The following is a 16,644-nucleotide window of genomic DNA, read 5'->3' on the forward strand; positions in this document are numbered from 1 at the left end:
TATTGTAGGTGGAGGAAGGTCTGATCTGACAGGAGCAGTTGTTTGCTCTGAGTTTGATTCCAAGAACATGCCTAATTACCTTGAGCATTACACCAGGTTATTACACTTGGCTGGGAATGCAACTTCAGTACCTAATTGTAAAGCAGGGCAGCTGAAGAAGGCAGATATTTTGTGTTCACAGTCTGTAAAGCTACTAACTAATCTCTGTTGTTATCTTCTCTCAGCTGGCACCTACAGGTAGTGCTTCTCTGCTCAACTCCATGACCTTTATCCAGAATCCAGTAGATATCTGTAACCAGGTGTTCACCCTGATTGAGAATCTCACCTCCCAGATACGAAAACGTCTGGAAGACCCAAAATCTGCGGGTAAGCATCAGAGCTGGGAAGAGTCTGCAGCAGATGCATTTATTTTTCTGTCTTCAGAGCTCCCAAACATCACTGTGATTTATATATATAACTATAGCAAAGAAGTTGTAGAATGAAATTTTGTGTGTGCTATTGATATAGAAGGCTCCTATTCTGCTTTTAGCTACTGGTAAAGAGAGCTGTAATGCAACAGAAATGTAATACGTATTTTGGTTTTAGAAGGAATATAATCAGCAGCACTATGGCCTGGAGGGATATGCTTGGCTTTTTCAGGAATGTCTTGGAGGGTAGGTCAAGGCTGTAGGCAAGTTCTTTGGGTCATGACTTACTAACCTCTGAGAGTTTTCCTTATAACAGTGCAGAGGCTGTATAAAGGCACCTGTGGGACATGGACACATTCTATGGTAGACAAGCTGTAAGGAAAGCAGTTTCACTTTTTCCAGATATTTCAGAAATAATTTATTGCTGTAGGTTAAGGTGCATTGCAACAGGTCCGATGGCTTTTCCAGGCTCGGATTCCTGTGGGTGGCGTAATGCCTTCTATGCTGGGAGAAGTCAGGTGTAGCTGTCACTTGAAATCTACATGGAATTAGGCAGGATATGAATGCGTTTTTGTGTTCTCTGCTGTTTAGACCTGCAGCTGTACCACAGTGAGACTTTGGAACTGATGCTGCAACGCTGGAGTAAGCTGGAGAGAGATTTTCGCATGAAGAGTGGCCGTTACGATATTAGCAAGATCCCCGATATCTACGACTGCATCAAGTATGATGTACAGCACAACTGTGCACTGAAACTGGAAGGCACAGCTGAGCTCTTCAGACTCTCTAAAGCCCTGGCAGATGTGATCATACCCCAGGTATAGCCTGTCCTGCCTGTGTGAAGATATCTGTGGTGCCACTTTATGACCTATTCTCTGTTTTTTCTTGTGTCTCTTGCACATTAACTTTTAAAGCAGCGTAACACAGATATTTCTCAGGTATCTCTTCTACTGTTTGTATAATGCCAAAACCATATATGACATACGATATGGCAATGCTTTCTTCATGGATGAGGATTCTAACAGCATTAGAGCAATCAACAGCTGATGCAGCAGATTTCTCATGCTCATCATAGTGCATTGTAGCACAGCTTCAAGTTGAGTGTGTGCTCTGTACAACATCGCATCTTCCACATTCAAGATTGTACCTGGGGATAGGGTTTTCTGCATTAAAGTGAAGGCTTTTTATGGTGGATCTAATGTCCTTGTTAAACTAGGACTTGTTGAGTTTGCAAAGTTGGATTGCTTCTCACAAATTTTTTGCATGTAGAAACAGGAGGGGAAAGGAGGGCCATTTGCAATAGCTCTCTTTATTCACCATTGTTCTGTCCCACTTGAGGCACAAATCTTTCATTTATGTGGAATGAGCTTCTAACAGCAGGGTCCAGTTGCCTTGGGCCCATGTAAGGCAGAAGTGGGATTCTAAGCTTTCCCAGACTATTCCTGATGAGAGATCCTTTGGCCATTTACAGCTTGGCTCTTCAAGTTTTATTGCTGCAAATAGCAGTTGTTGCATTGCTACTCGTGACAGATCTGGGTATGTGTGTTCATACATCAAATTGTATTTGTACTAAGAGAAAGCTCCCTGTCAGGTACTTGTCTCTCTCAGTTGTTGAAAGTCTACTGATGGTTGTGTCCAGGCAGTCTGGGATTCTTGGAGGAGCCTCTGTTACCCTCCTCAATATGGGGAAAAAATGAGAAAGTTGCTGAGTGGTGTTTCCCATTCTGGCCTTGCTTAACTGCAATTCTGTTTGTGGACAGGACTGTGGAAGTTCAGCCTCCTTTCATCTGAAGATGTGGCAAAGAACAAAGGCTCAAAGATATCTATTGTGTTTTTTTGTTTGTTTGTTTTATTTTGTTTTGTTTTTCATTTTGTTTTCCTGCAGGAATATGGAATTAATAAGGAAGAGAAACTGGAGATTGCTATTGGCTTTTGTCTTCCTCTCATTAAAAAGATCCAGTTGGACCTACAGAGAACCCATGAAGATGAGTCTGTCAACAAACTACATCCTTTGTAAGGACTGTTGCATGCTGTTATTGGTGGGTTGGGCCAGCTTTGGAGCAGTGTGTGGGAGCCATGCAGAAGAGTATACTGGTGTGTGAGGAGGCACTGGACATATGCTGCTCTCTCTTGGTGTGTCCTTTGGTTTGTCTGATGCTCCTTGAAGTGGAAGGGAAATGGAAAGGCACATTGAGACTGCTGAGAGTGAGCCAAGGTGCCGAAGAAGCTTAAACCAATTGTAGCTGGATGGTGGTACCTTCATTCCTGTCGCTGCAAGGGGCAAGTGCTAGTGTGACGTAGGCACTTCTGCCTGTGTGTCTGCCACAAAACTTGCTGCTTCTGTCCCTAATGCGCACTCTGCTTGTTCTATTTGTGCGTCTCTTTGACAGTTCCCAGTGTATGATTTCCTTGTTAAGTAAACAGAAATGGTGCTGTATGTTGGATGTTAATACACTGGCAGACTGTGAGTAACATGGGGCTAAACATTTTTTTTAGGTACTCAAGAGGAGTTTTGTCACCGGGTCGCCATGTTCGGACACGGTTATACTTCACCAGTGAGAGCCATGTGCACTCTCTGCTCAGCATCTTCCGCTATGGGGGGCTCCTGGATGTAAGTGTTCCAGCAATGCTCACAGAGTAAGCCTCCCTGCTTTTTCTTGGTAGCCCTTTCCAAGGTAGACAGTGTTTGTAGGTTGCCCCTTTAGCCAGCGTTCCCAGTAATGATGTGCATCAGTGGCCTCTGGCCTGCTCCATTTCTGCTGTGTTTGCATGTTGCAGCTTCCTGCCGTTCTGGCATGGAGGAGGATTGGTCTTCCTCTTTCCTGCCACTGCCTGCCTTGCTTGTGCAGAGGCATGTTTTCTCCAAAAGTTCTCCTGTTGATTTTAGATGAGTCTAGACCACTTGCCTGTGTAGGAAGACAGCAATATGAGGCAGTGGTGATGCAGGAATTTCTTCCTGCCTCCTTCAGCTCTTTATTTAAAAAGTTATGCAGTCACTGTTATTTCTTGTTTTTTGGTCAATTTTAAGTCAAGAAAATCAGTTTGCTTACAGAAGAATTGACTTGGGGTTGCAAATGCATAGGGGGTGCTCTCTACCAGAGGGACAGACGACACAGTTTTAGGGGACAAATTTATCCAATCCAGCCTCTTCCTGTGCTCTCATAATCTGCTTCCTCAAGGAATCATCATGCAGGGCCTGAGAAAAGCTCTGCTTTATACTATGATTTATCTACCTGCTTTTAAGCATGGTGTTCTCAAAAGCCTTGAGAGTTTGGGGTTGTTTAGCAGGTGTGATTTCTGATGTCTTTGGAAGCTACATATATCTGCAGGCAGCCATCATGCAAGTACCTCTGTATTACTTGCTCACTCCATAAGATGCTGCTTTATTCCCCACGCAAGTGTCAGAGGATGCCATGTTGCCAGCATAAGAATGTTAAGCTGCATCTCAGTTTATATGTACCGATGGGGTTCATTTCATGACCATCAAGGTGGTAGGACACTCCACAGCAGCATGAGTGGCACTTTAGGTATGGCCAATCCCCAGCAGTGCTGGGAAACAATTATGGGTGGGCTGCCCTGCCTTGTGGAGCCCAAGGGTCCAGCGTAACTCTGTCATTCAGCGTTGTGTACAAGCAGCTTCACTCAGTCCTTTATTTACCAGTTCATTCCTTGTGCTTTTTTTGTGGTTTCTCTAAGATACTCATTCTGTAGAACACTGAGAATGACTGTGTTTGGGTACTGCTGTGGGTTATGCTTTTCTTCAGTCAGCATGGCATAGGGGGCTTGCATCTGGATGTGCTCAGAACTGCACGTGAATTGTATGGGTAGCTGTAGTATCCCTCTATGCAATTGCTCCTTACTGTAAGCATCCTGCCCTCATTGCAAGGTCATCTCTCTTCATGCAGTTAAGCAAGATGTTTTTGTCCTGACAATGCTGTTACCTCGTGGAGAGGCTAAGTCTCTCAGACCCATTTCACTGAATGCTGCAAGGTGTCTGCTGTTGCTTATTCCATGCGACTGTTTATGTGTATATATCAGGAGAACAAAGACCAGCAGTGGAAGAGAGCCATGGACTATTTGAGTGCTATCTCAGAGCTGAACTACATGACCCAGATTGTTATCATGCTCTACGAGGACAACAACAAGGTGAGGGATATAGCTGTAGGACAAAATCCTTCCTGCCGTGATGCAAGGCACAGTCCCCTGAGAGATGTGTTCAGCTGGGAAGTTTGTGACCTGAGCTCTCTCACCTTGTGAATAATGATGGATGGATCATTTACACAACCACTAGTTCTTATTTTTAGGTGAGAGAAAGTGACCCAGTTAATATTTGTTACATATAAGCAGGATGCCATCCTGATCAGTAACACCAAACTTACGTATTTGATACCAGCTATTGTAAAGCATGTCCTAAAGAAAAATCATTTGGTGTTTCTTACTATTAATTACAAATGAACAATAAGAAAAACAAAATAAAACCAAATTATATTTGACGGTTTATTCAGAATATTTATAGAAAATGTCCATAAATCCCACATTCAAAAACTTTTATTTATTAAAAATAGACTGGTATAGTTAGGGAAGTATATACTGATATCTTCAGGAAGTAAAGATAATCACTTAAAAAACAGATGGAATATGGAAGGTGACAGTGATGACCATAAATAGTTTTGACACTGAATTGTACATACTGAATCCCAGGTTTGGTGACCTGTACTGCAGGAGGTCATAGTGGGTGAGGGGAGCAGCCCCTTTTTTCTGTAAGCTTTAGAATTAGAATTTTGTATTCAGAGAGTTGATGTGGGATTTTAATGGTAGAATAGAGATCTTGAGTTGTGGTATAAGTCTGTTAGTGAGTTGAGATGATGAAACTTTGGGTTTCCATTAGTGCCAGATCCTGTAAAAGCTCTGGCTACCTTTTAAATATATATACATATATATAAATATATATGTATATATAAAATAAATATATATATAAGTTTTTAATAAGTTTTATATATATATATGTTTTAAATTAATATGAGAGACAGTTACTTAAATCTTGGAGTAACTTGACTAAAGTTATAGGAGGGAACCCATCTCTCCCTGTGCCAGTAAGTTCTGATTTTGCAACAGCAGTGGATCAGAAAGGGGCTATGCTTTAGGTTTGTATATATACATATAGCCTGATGCTGTTTTGGTCTTCTGGTGGCTGTTATCACAAAATAACAACAGTTTGAATGCCTCAGCTTTGTGCTAATAAGGGCTGTCCTTTTGGATGAGACAAACCTAGAGCCAGTATGTTTGTGGTTCCTTGTTGCTTCTGCCTTTCTTCCGAAAGGATGTGCTTGGGATGCGTGCTGCACCAGCATGGTGGGCTGACCTAAGTCCAGATCATGGCCTGTGCTGACAGTGGATTAATTTTTATTCGTTTATTTATTCCCTATCACTCCTGTTCACAGGACCCATCTTCAGAAGAGCGTTTCCATGTGGAGCTGCATTTCAGCCCTGGTGTGAAAGGCTGTGAGGAAGACAGAAATGTCCCCACGGGATTTGGCTTTCGGCCTGCATCAGCAGAGGTGAGCACATTGTTCTAGACAAGAGTGACACTGTGCCCTGTGTGCTGGGGACACGGTGAGCATGGATCTGTCAGACCCCATACTGCTCTGCCGGGCCCTGTCTGGTCTCCAGCAGCATGTTCTCCTCTGGCCTTTAGTCTTGTGCCTGAGGATTCTAAGTGGGTTATGTTCTCTGCCTAACTTCGTGGGCTTTTCAGGACAGTCTTTGTGTGAGGAGAAAGCAGAATGCTGATAACTCACTGAATTTAGCAGAGCTGGAGATATGAGCCTAGAGTAAATGCCCTGGGCAGTGCCTGGTAAGGACACGTGCCTGGAGCTGTCAGTGTTTCGTACTGCAGAATGAGGACAAGAAAACAGACCAAGGCAGCCTGGAGGACCTCTCCAAAGAGAAGGGCATTGATGAGCCAGATCGTGCACAGCAAAGGTCTCCGCAGCCCTCTGAGCCAGTCAGCATTCAGCGAAGATCACCACTGATCAGGAACCGGAAGACAGGGTCCATGGAGGTAATAGTGCAACGGGCAGTCTGGGTTGTTCTAGTGAAGGTCTTTTGCCTAGTTTTAGTTTCCTGAGATTCCTCTTAACATGCCAGAGTATGAGTTGATTCTGTGGATTGATTTGGGGATGGGATTGAACAGGGATTTTTCAGAAAGCTGACCTACCAAACTCCTCACTGAGCAAAGAGGGAATTGATGAGGAAGAGCAAGTAAGGAAATGCTTGAAAAACACAAGTATATTTAGATTACGTGCTCTGTAGAGGCATTCATGTTCCAGCTGCCAGATTGCTCACCTCTTCACCTTGCCACATTGTTATCTTTGTGTTCACTTAGATTCCAGCCTTTGCATCCTACAATTTAGCTCCCCATTTCTTGTTCCTGTTTCCTGTCTATGGTCTCGTGCAAATCAGAGGTCCCTGCTAACTGGCGGGTTTATTATTTATTCTGTTACATTATTTATTCTGTTTATTCTCTGATCTGTTAAAGCAACAGATATTGATTTTACTGATCTTACTACTCTCTTTCATGGCTATTTGTATGCCATAAGGCTAGCTTCACAGTCAGCAGGTAGCTGACACCTTCAGGGTGCTTCATGGGCATTTTTAATATCTGTTTTCTGAGCCAGTGAAAGCAGAGTTAGGGCTTGAGATGTTTGTTAGCTGTCTTTTATTTCTGTGTCACTTGTGGTGTAATCTTTGTCAGCAGTACGCAGGGGCTCTTTGTAGTGGGCGCATGCTAAGTTTAAGGGGACATACTTTTCTGCTGCTTAAGAAGGAACTGTATGTCCCAGTGTTTCTAACAAGAGTTTGGGGATACAAGGAGCTTAGTACAGGAATCCCTTCGTACTTCTGAAATCTCTACTGTTCCATAACCCGACACAAACATGAAATTAAAATTGAGCACACACTGTCACAAGCTTAGTATACAAGTACCAGTGTGTACTTGCTTCCTGAAAAGTACCAGCTTCTTGAAAATTGTGATTTTAAGGAAGAGACACTTTACTTTTTATGGGTGTATAAAGGCTTTTGACATCAGTGGGTAATTTAGGGCATGACACTAACTATACTGTCTCTTTTTGCAGGTGCTTTCTGAATCTTCTTCCAAATCAGGAGGTTATCGCCTCTTCAGCACTTACTCAAGGCAGTCTTCTGAGATGAAGCAAAGTGGCTTAGGTACTGTACTTGACCTATACTCAGCCTGCTCACCTGTACCTCTGTATTTTTGCGTGCATCTGTCTGTCCTTTCCCATATACATCTGGCTTAAGTTCCTTGTATGTCTGTGTATATGTGTTATCTCTTCTTGTAGTGTTACTGCCTTGACTGCTATAAAGGCTATCTTATTGTAATGCCTTTTGTGTATGATCTTTTCCTTCAGTTTCTAGCAACAGAAGATGCACCTGTCATCTTTTATAGCACGAAACAACAGAGCAAGCTGTGTACTTAGAGACTGGACTTCTGCTTCTGTGTTGCTATCATTTGTTACACCATTTTTAACCTTAGTAGGAAGAGGTGATTTCACATGAGAACTAGTATGCGTTCTGTTCTGAAGAACGGTAATTTGTGAACAAAGCTGCTCTTCATGTAAGATTATTTTATTTCTACCTTTGTTTCATAAAGAACTCTTGTATGGAACAGCTCTGTCATCTGCTGCAATGTTTTGACAGCTTCAGTTGAGCTAGGATCCACTGGTTAGCTGTTCTTTGCATGGTAGCCAGTGGCAGTAAGTATTTTGGGGCCGTTGGTGTTCTCCATGTGTTCTTGAGGATACCATTCCCTGTCAACCTAAGCTAAGCTATGTGTTAATAGTGGAATTTTTTCCTGAAATATTTTTGCTAAAGCAAGATTTGTTTGGAAGGTGAATAGCAGTCTCTGGTGTCATGAGGTTTAAAGTAGCTGAGAAACCCAGATCCTGAAGATTACTAATAAGCACCAGGAGGTGGAAGTGCCCAAGTTATGCTCACTTTCTTTTTCTTTAAAGTCGTTTTTTACATTTTGGCTTTGAGGCATGGCCACAGATTTCCTTGCAGAAGTTCTGATTTACCGGTTCTTTTCTCTGTTATGTGGGCATCCTGCAGCCAAGGGTTTTCTGAAAGGCCTGATCTTTTTTTTTTTTTTTGTCATTTTTGAATGATATGCTTCTTTGGAAACTAATTCTTGCCAAGTTAATTGAATATTCTTTGGAATAATAAGGAAATATCCATGGAGTCTGCAACCTATAGCTCCAGCCAGCTGGAAAAGTGTAAGAAGTAATGCTGATGCATATTATTTTCTTAAAGGCATAATAACTTTGGCCATAGTGGTTTTTGAGTGTGGTATATCTACTGCCTTTCGCAGACCACCTGCAGGATTAAGGAAGCTACAATAAACTGCCTTGATGAGGCTTGAGGAAACCTGTGGTTAGTCTGTGAATCCATGTGAATTAATATGAGAATTTCTAAGATAGCACACACTCAATGAAGCACATCTGTTTGAAAAATGAATACATCAAATGCAACATGCAAACTGTCTTCAGTGTTTGGATTTCTGAGTGCCAGGAGGCATGTGTTCTGGAAAGATTTTACCTCATAGATATTATACCGTTTTCGAGGATTCTGAGGAATGTATATTTTGGGGATAGAGAAGACTACTGCTATACTGCTATACTAGTCCTCTTGCAGAGGACTAGTTTTCCTTGACAGCAAAATTTAAAATGTAATCCCATCAGGTTTAATACCAGGTTCTTGCCTGACTTGCCTTGCAGGAAAGCCTTTGCTGATCACTTCCAACTGTGAAGCTCTGCAGAGGCAAAACTTTGGGTAGGAATTGACCAGATCTGTGACAGTAGATACAGCTGGATACTCAGTTCAGTCTGTAGAGACTTGCAGCTGCATGCAAAGAAGGGTTGAGCAGAAGAGACTTGTGGTGCAACACCAGCTTGCACAATCTCTGATTATTAGGATGTCTGTTTCTGTGAATTTCTCTCAGCCTGAGAACTGTTGAAAAGAATGGTGCCTCTTTACCTTTAAAAGTCAAGCTCTTCAAGGAATATTCCTGCTTATTTTGTAGAAATCTAATTGCTTCCCCCTTTATGATCTGAAATGCTCTGTCTTGGAGAAAGAATATAGAACTCATGTGAGCTTGAACTTTGGCTTTAATACTTGTCTCAGCAGCTGTGCTATGAGGTGGTTCATTCAGATGCTACCACTGTTTCTGAGCTTTTTTGAAGCTGAGCTTACTCTCTTGCTGCCTGACCTTGTCAGTGTCTGGCTATTTATCTCTGAGGGAACATTTCCATCTCTTCAGGTATAACCTTGTATGTTGAGGCATACAGGAAAGGGGAGCAGGGCAGAGCTCCTAGAATAGCCCTGTTTCCATACCTGCTAGAATTCTGTCTTTAGAGTATTTAAAAATATGCCTTAAAATGGCTGTTTGGAAAAGGGGAGAGCAGCAGCTTGCTTCGTCCTTGCAGTGTGATGCTTTGGAGTATGCCTCATTTTTCTGGGCAAGAGCAAGTGCATCATTATGGATTGTCTGCAGTATTTTGCATGTTTCTGGCTTGAGAAGCCTAGGGATCTTTCAATGCCTTTCTTCGCTTGCAAGGACACTGAAATGGGATAAAATCTCTCCTTGCTGTTTGAGTAAGAGGTGGTGTATTGCTGGTGGGGATGACAGCCTTGTTCTGAGACTTCCTTTCCCATAGGGAAACAGGAGATGTCCATTTTTAAACATCTGAAACATTGAATAGACATCTGAAAATTAAATATACAAAAATAATCCAGTACACGCTGCTGTTTCTGGCAAGTGTTGCTACATCTTAAAACCAATTTGCTAGTATACCATTATGTTTTGAGGATGTGTGTTTGTTTGTTTACTTTGGTTACAGTGAACTCCTAGAGTTTATTCATAGATGATTGCTGTCATCCACAGTCATCCTTGTAAATTCTATTCAGGTTTAAGGGTGCGTATGGAGTGCGTTTTGTACTGTAGCAGAACAGAACCACTGGGGTATCCCTAGCTTAATGATTATTGACGCAAGATTGCAGAAGATAGTAAGTGATAAAAATATTCTGTTACATTTTTATTTGCTGGTAAACGAGTCTCGTTTTTGATGTTGTTTGTTTTAAACCGTAGAAGGATGACTGTGAACATCATGCTGGCTGCCACTTGACAAAATTTTGTTTGCTTTCTGACAGATTCCAGTTCATGCTGAGTCACCACTGAACTTCACTTTAAGGCATTAGGAGAAAATTTTCTAAGGCTTGCGTATCAGTCACCCTGCAGGCAAGAGTTCTTTGCCTATTTGTCGAAGGACATGTACGTGCTAGTCTGTCATGCTGGAAAAGCTATCAGCAGTGATATGGTGGAGTAGCTAAGGTTCAGTGCATATGAGAACTCTTTATCATCCTCCACTGTTCCAAGAAGCAGGTGCTGTCAGCTGAGGCTGAGCTTACATACGAATAACTCAAAGCTCAGGATCTGTGTTTTTTTTTTTTCTCCAGAGGCTCCAGCTAAAAAGCAGTCTTGTAGAAAAAGGGCTGGCATCATCATTGGCAACAAATGGACGCTAGGCAGCAGTGCACCCTTCCACCAGAGGAAGACAATGGCTTGCTTTCTCTGCTGGGTTAACAGGGCTGTAGCAGGCAGGCTGAGGGAGCTGTTTTTTCTTCTCTGTTCAGCATCTGTGAGACTGTCTGAAGTACTGCTGTTCTGTCCTGTGCTCCCTAGTGCAAGAAGGGCATGGACATAGGCTTATGTAAGTCCAGTTTGGGGCAGTGGAGGTGGGTGGGAGCTGGAGCGCGCAGTTGATGAGAAACCGAGAGAGCTGGGCTTGTGCAGTCTTTGTGTCAGAAGCTGAATGGAGGATGGAGACCTTAATGTGATTCAGCCACCTAAATGGGAGGTTACAGAGAATACAGAGACAGACTCTTCTCAAAGGCACATGGTGATAGAATGAGAACCAACAGGCAGAAACTGCAGCATGGGAAATTCCAATTAGTGACGAGGAGCACAGTTTTCACAAATGCACCAAATACTGGAACAGGGACCTTGACAGGTGGGGAAATCTCCTTCCTTGGAGGTATGCAAAACTTGACTGGACAAACCCTAGCAAGCTCATCCAAGTTGGTCTTGCTAGGGGTATTGGGAAAGAAGCTTCCAAAGGTTCCTTCCAACTTAAATTGTGCTGTATTTTAGAGCCAAGAGCTGCTTGCAATATAGGCAGAATCTTTTTAACAGTAGTAACAGTTGCATTGTTCCACATAATGCTAGAAGGCAGTATGTCAGGGTGTTCATCCTGGCAGATAAGATGGAGCAAGATCAACCTGCTTGTTTCTGGAAGCAATGTATGTGGGAGTAATGTTGTTTTTTAGTAGTTGGTATTCTCAGTACAGACTGTAGTCTCAAGACAGTTTAACAGAGAATTCATAGACAATCAGTGGTTTCTCTGGCCCATAAGAAGTTTGTTGTTGTTTTTTTCCTCATGGACAGTTGCTTTTCTTGGTCAAAAGAGTCCTGTTTCTAATGCCCAGAAGTTCCTTAAATATCACATAAAGTCAAGTTGCTGTAAAAAATGCTGTACTTCACAGAAGGAAACACCAGCACTTTCCAAAGCCACTGGTCTTAGGTTGCCCTTCTGTGCTTGAGACAATTTTGAACACCTTAATCGTTGCCACAGGTTATGCAAATCTCCACACTGTGGGGGCATCTGGTGCTTTGTGGATGTAGATCATGGAACATTTGGACCCACTCGGGAGTCAAAGCATGACCATGTGGATGCGAAATATCATCTGGGCAGCAGGTTGAGAAAGAAAATTCTCTGGTCGTATTGCTTTCCTTACTGCTTGACAGAGCAATTAATCTCCATTTACAGCAACAGATTAAACACATTGAAACTTATTAGATGTAGACAACCCTTTCTCCTTCTCAGTGCCCTGCAGAAGAAGGAAACAAAGAGAAACATGTGACATGAACATCAGTGATTTGCATCCTGGCTTTTCTGATATGAGTACTTAGCTTTGCTGACTGGCAGATGTCAAGATGTTTTTCCTAGACCAGGACGGAAGAGCCAGAGGGAAATAAACCACTGGAAGAAGTTAGGAACTTTCTTGGAGCTGAGTATTGGGCCTACCTGATGTGCATTTGTCACTGCTGAATTGAGAATGGGGTTTACTGCCTCCCCACGCTCCCCTAGCATCAATTTCTTCCTGAGATGCCTGTGAAGTAGGCAGTTTATTCCTCATTCTTTGACTAACCCTGCTTTTCTGTAGTTGCATGTGGTGGAGATGTAATACTAACACCTTCCATGCCTTTCCAGGGTCACAATGCACCGGCCTGTTTAGCACCACTGTGCTGGGAGGCTCCTCCAGTGCCCCCAACCTCCAGGACTACGCACGCAGCCATGGCAAAAAGTTTGCCAGCAGCCTGACATACAAAGACGGTATGTGTGTTCTCTGTGCAGCAGGTTAATTTGTGGACTTTGGTGTCTCAGGATACTACTAAGGCAGAGACTTAGGCCATTAAGAAGAGCGACACGGTTGAATGTGTGTATTCGCCGCATCTGCAGTAATGCATTTTGTCATATCCCAAGAAATTATGAGCCCTGCTAGGACAAGACAGGAGCTGACATTGTGTGAGGAGCTTTATGCTGATGTATGGTAGTGCTGGTGTATGGTCATGCTGGTGTCTGATTCTGCTCTCATATTTTAATACTACTTGCTGTCGTGGAAGAGGGATTATTGGTCTGGATAGGAAATAGGTTTGTCCTGGTACTGAAATCCAGCACGTCAAATCATTTTGCTTGTCTTGGTGATCTTCCTGATGCTAAGCCAATGTTTTTTTGAGATAGTAATGCTCAACGTACAGAAGATGGGGCCATCCCAAAGGCAGTGTGATGTGCTGGGTGGAATAAGATGAGTGCTGGAGACCCCATCTGTGCACTAGGCACACAGAAGAGTCTGAGAGAGCTGTCAGAAAGCAAGTGTAATAGTTGTGATATGCTTGTGATATACTGCAAAAGGACTGTAAGGTTTAGTTATTGTGACTAGTTTGTACTGCGGTATAGTTCAGGAAGACAGCCTGGTAAAATGTATTTGGGCCATTAGTATAAATGTTGTACAGTGTGCATGGATGAAGGGGTGTTGCCAGCTGAGGACTGATCTGCAGTTAGTGCATTATGTATTGAGAAGCAGAAAGTCTATTGCTACTTTCAAGGAAACTGGAGCACAGGAAAAGGCCGAGGTGTCCTGGAGGAGTTGTAGGAATGTCATGCATCAGTGGAAGTGTTCTTTATGATCCCAGTAAGAAGGTCGTACAGATTCTGTAAAATATTGAGAACAGATTAGGTGATGAATTGATTGAGAGCAGCACTGCAGAGAAGGACCTGGGGAAAGCTGATGGATTCAAAACTGAATGTGAGCCTACAATGTGCACGTGCTGTCCAGGAAGCAGGTCCAGAGGCGGGCCATGAAAGTCATCAGAGGTCTGGACACCTCTCCTGTGAAGACAGGCTGAGAGAGTTGCAGTGGTTCAGCCTGGAGAAGAGAAGGCTCTGGAGGGACATTACTGTGGCCTTTCATTATATAAAAAGAAAGAAATTTTCTCTTTATAAGAAAGAGAGACTTTTTTTTTTTTTTAATAAGGAAGAAATTTTTTGCAACAAATGTGGTGAGACACTGGAACAGGTTGCTGAGAGAAGCTGTGGATGCCCCATCACTGGAGGTGTTCAAAGTCAGGTTGGACAGGGCTTTGAGCAACCTGATACAGTGAAAGATGTCCATTGCAGGGCGCTTGGACTAGATCTTTAAGGGTCCTTTCCAACCAAGACTGTTGGTCAAAAGTAACACAGGAAGGGAGAGAGGACAAATGATCTTATATGTCCCTTCAGGTACTGCAAACACTGAGTTTTGCAGCATTGGACAAGCCTCTCCATGGATGGGGTCTGCACAGTGTGCTGTGCATTGGTTGGAAATCCATCCAGTACTTCACAACTCGGGTTTCCCAGCATTTGGATGGATTATTATTTGTTACTGTGTCTGAGTGCCTTTCTTACTGGGATCACAATGAACACAACACCAGTATGTGACAAGCTGGGGAGATAACTAAGGTTATAATTTGTGGCATTGGGGAAAACAGGAGATTGATTCGTTTGGATTTTTGTTTTAAGGCAAGGAAAATGTTCTAGCCAATCAGGGTGTTAAGATGTTCTCCAATGCACAGACCTGTTGGAACCCCCTGAATACTGTTGTATTGAGACCATTAGGTACACCAGCTTTCTGTGCTGTTTTGCAGAGTGTAAGAGAAAATGGTGTTGCTTTTCACCTCCTTAGAGAGCTCCCTAGCAAACAACAGGCTGTGTGATAGAGGCAAGGAGGATGAACTGGAAGGATTTTTTAAACCCTGCTGCACAAGCCTGAGTGCTGGCGACCTGTGGATCCCAGAGTAAGCTCATGTGTTTGGCACAAGATGGATATGGATACCAAGAAAGCCACTTGAAAAGGCCAACTAGGGCTCTGGCTGATTTTCTTCCACAACTGTGCAAGCATTGTGGGCTGAAGGCAGTACTAATGCTCAGGGAAAACTGTTAGACTGCTTGCTCTGTGCTCAACTGGGAACAGGACAGATTCTGCTCAGTCCTGGTGCAGCGCTGCCTTCCTCCATAGGCTGTGTGGTGGGACTGTGCCTGCAGCTGGCTTCTGGCAGTCAAGGTCCACAGCAGACACCTACTGCTTTAGCCTAAATTCTGCAACAAGGTTTCTGTGTGCTTAGATGCAGCTGTGCATTCAAGTATTTAAAAGTCAGACTTACTTAACTAATATGTGACTAACATAATGCAGAATTACTCATCTTGTTGGTACATTTCATTTTTCACATTTCGTAGTGTGCTATGGCACCCTGTGCCACCAGTGCCCTGCTGCAAAAATAAGAAGAAATTGGGAGGGTTGGAAAAACAAATAGGAGTCAGAAGGACATTTATCTTCTGGGGAAGGTAGTTTGGAATGTGAAATAAGCCCTTAGTCTGTTTGTTCTGCTCAAACAAGTACCAATGAAATGATGAACATTGGCATTTAAAACAAACATGACTAGAACTGACTGCAGTAAGTGACATAGCAGCTACAGCAGTCTCTTGGGAGTACACTTGTATCAAGGCTTTTTTTGCAGTCAGGCTAATAGTCTTTAAAAAGCCTTCAGATTCTGAAGCATGTCTTTGCATGAACTCTGACAATTTTTCATGGCTGATGCTTCAGGATACGATGCATGGCTTATAGCACTTCATCATAGACTTGCTCAAGTGGCCCTTATGTCTTTTTGCTTGGGACTGGGAAGAGGGTTAAGCAAGACCTCAGTGGAGAGTTATGTCCCAAGCTCAGGTTGAGGGAAGGTCCACTGATGGTGATGCTTTGAAGTTGGTTTGTCTGAAGCCAGTGGTCCAGTAGCCTGTTGCAGCACCATTTAAATTGATGTCCTGATAAAGGACTGGTGTCCCTGGCAAGATTGAGATGGTTACCAGCTGACTGACTGAAGCACTAGGACTCAGACACTTCTCAGAGGATGCACATGTAGGGAAGCTTTGCCATCTATCTGTTGAGTTTAAAGAGGAAAAAAAAATTCTAGGGCTATGACATTGCAAAAGGAAATTGCAGCAGCCTTTAGAGTCGGTTTAAATATATTATATGGGCAAGTCGGTTGGTGTAAATAGAGAAGTACAACGTGGGGTGTGGCAGCATAAATTGGTATGTAAGACCCCTAACCTTGGTGTACAGTGATAGGCATACAGACTAGGTGGAATGGATGCATGAAACATGAAATAGAAATTACATCCTCAGTTCCTAAATAGTAGCAAAAGATATGATTGGCTGGGCTCTCACACCAAGTCATACGTACAGGTGGTCTAGACCGTTCTTTCTCATGATAGACTGGGGGAAGAGTGACGGGAAAGCTGCCTGGCAAAGCTGTGTGCTCAGGTGGCCAAGAAGGCCAACAGCATCCTGGCTTGTATCAGCAAGTGTGGCCAGCAGGGTTAGGGAAGTGATTGTTCCTCTCTACTCAGCTCTGGTGAGGCCACACGTTGAATACTGTGTTCAGTTTTGGGCCCCTCACTACAAGAAGGACATCAAGGTGCTAGGGTGCACCCAGAGAAGGGCAGCGAAGCTGGTGAAGGGTCTAGAGAACAAGTCTGATGAGTAGCAGCTGAGGGAGCTGGGGTTGTTCAGC

The 16,644-nt window shown here is 43.2% G+C and overlaps 1 protein-coding gene across 11 annotated transcripts in view; it reads left to right on the forward strand.

Annotated features, from left to right (window-relative positions):
• PPIP5K1 (diphosphoinositol pentakisphosphate kinase 1) overlaps window positions 1-16,644 on the forward strand; it is a 51,222-nt gene that overhangs the window by 19,802 nt on the left and 14,776 nt on the right. For 7 of the 11 annotated variants that reach the window (XM_072043576.1, XM_038184806.2, XM_072043573.1 and 4 more), the window contains exons 19-27: window positions 225-366; window positions 999-1,222; window positions 2,290-2,417; window positions 2,901-3,015; window positions 4,443-4,550; window positions 5,846-5,962; window positions 6,301-6,465; window positions 7,538-7,628; window positions 12,749-12,871. In XM_072043576.1, the coding sequence (XP_071899677.1) occupies window positions 225-366; window positions 999-1,222; window positions 2,290-2,417; window positions 2,901-3,015; window positions 4,443-4,550; window positions 5,846-5,962; window positions 6,301-6,465; window positions 7,538-7,628; window positions 12,749-12,871 (1,213 nt within the window). The remainder of the gene's footprint in view (window positions 1-224; window positions 367-998; window positions 1,223-2,289; window positions 2,418-2,900; window positions 3,016-4,442; window positions 4,551-5,845; window positions 5,963-6,300; window positions 6,466-7,537; window positions 7,629-12,748; window positions 12,872-16,644) is intronic. The other 4 variants (XM_072043577.1, XM_072043578.1, XM_072043575.1 and 1 more) reach the window with 2 other exon arrangements.

The sequence above is a fragment of the Anas platyrhynchos genome, chromosome 11 (assembly GCF_047663525.1).
Source record: "Anas platyrhynchos isolate ZD024472 breed Pekin duck chromosome 11, IASCAAS_PekinDuck_T2T, whole genome shotgun sequence".
NCBI lineage: Eukaryota > Metazoa > Chordata > Aves > Anseriformes > Anatidae > Anas > Anas platyrhynchos.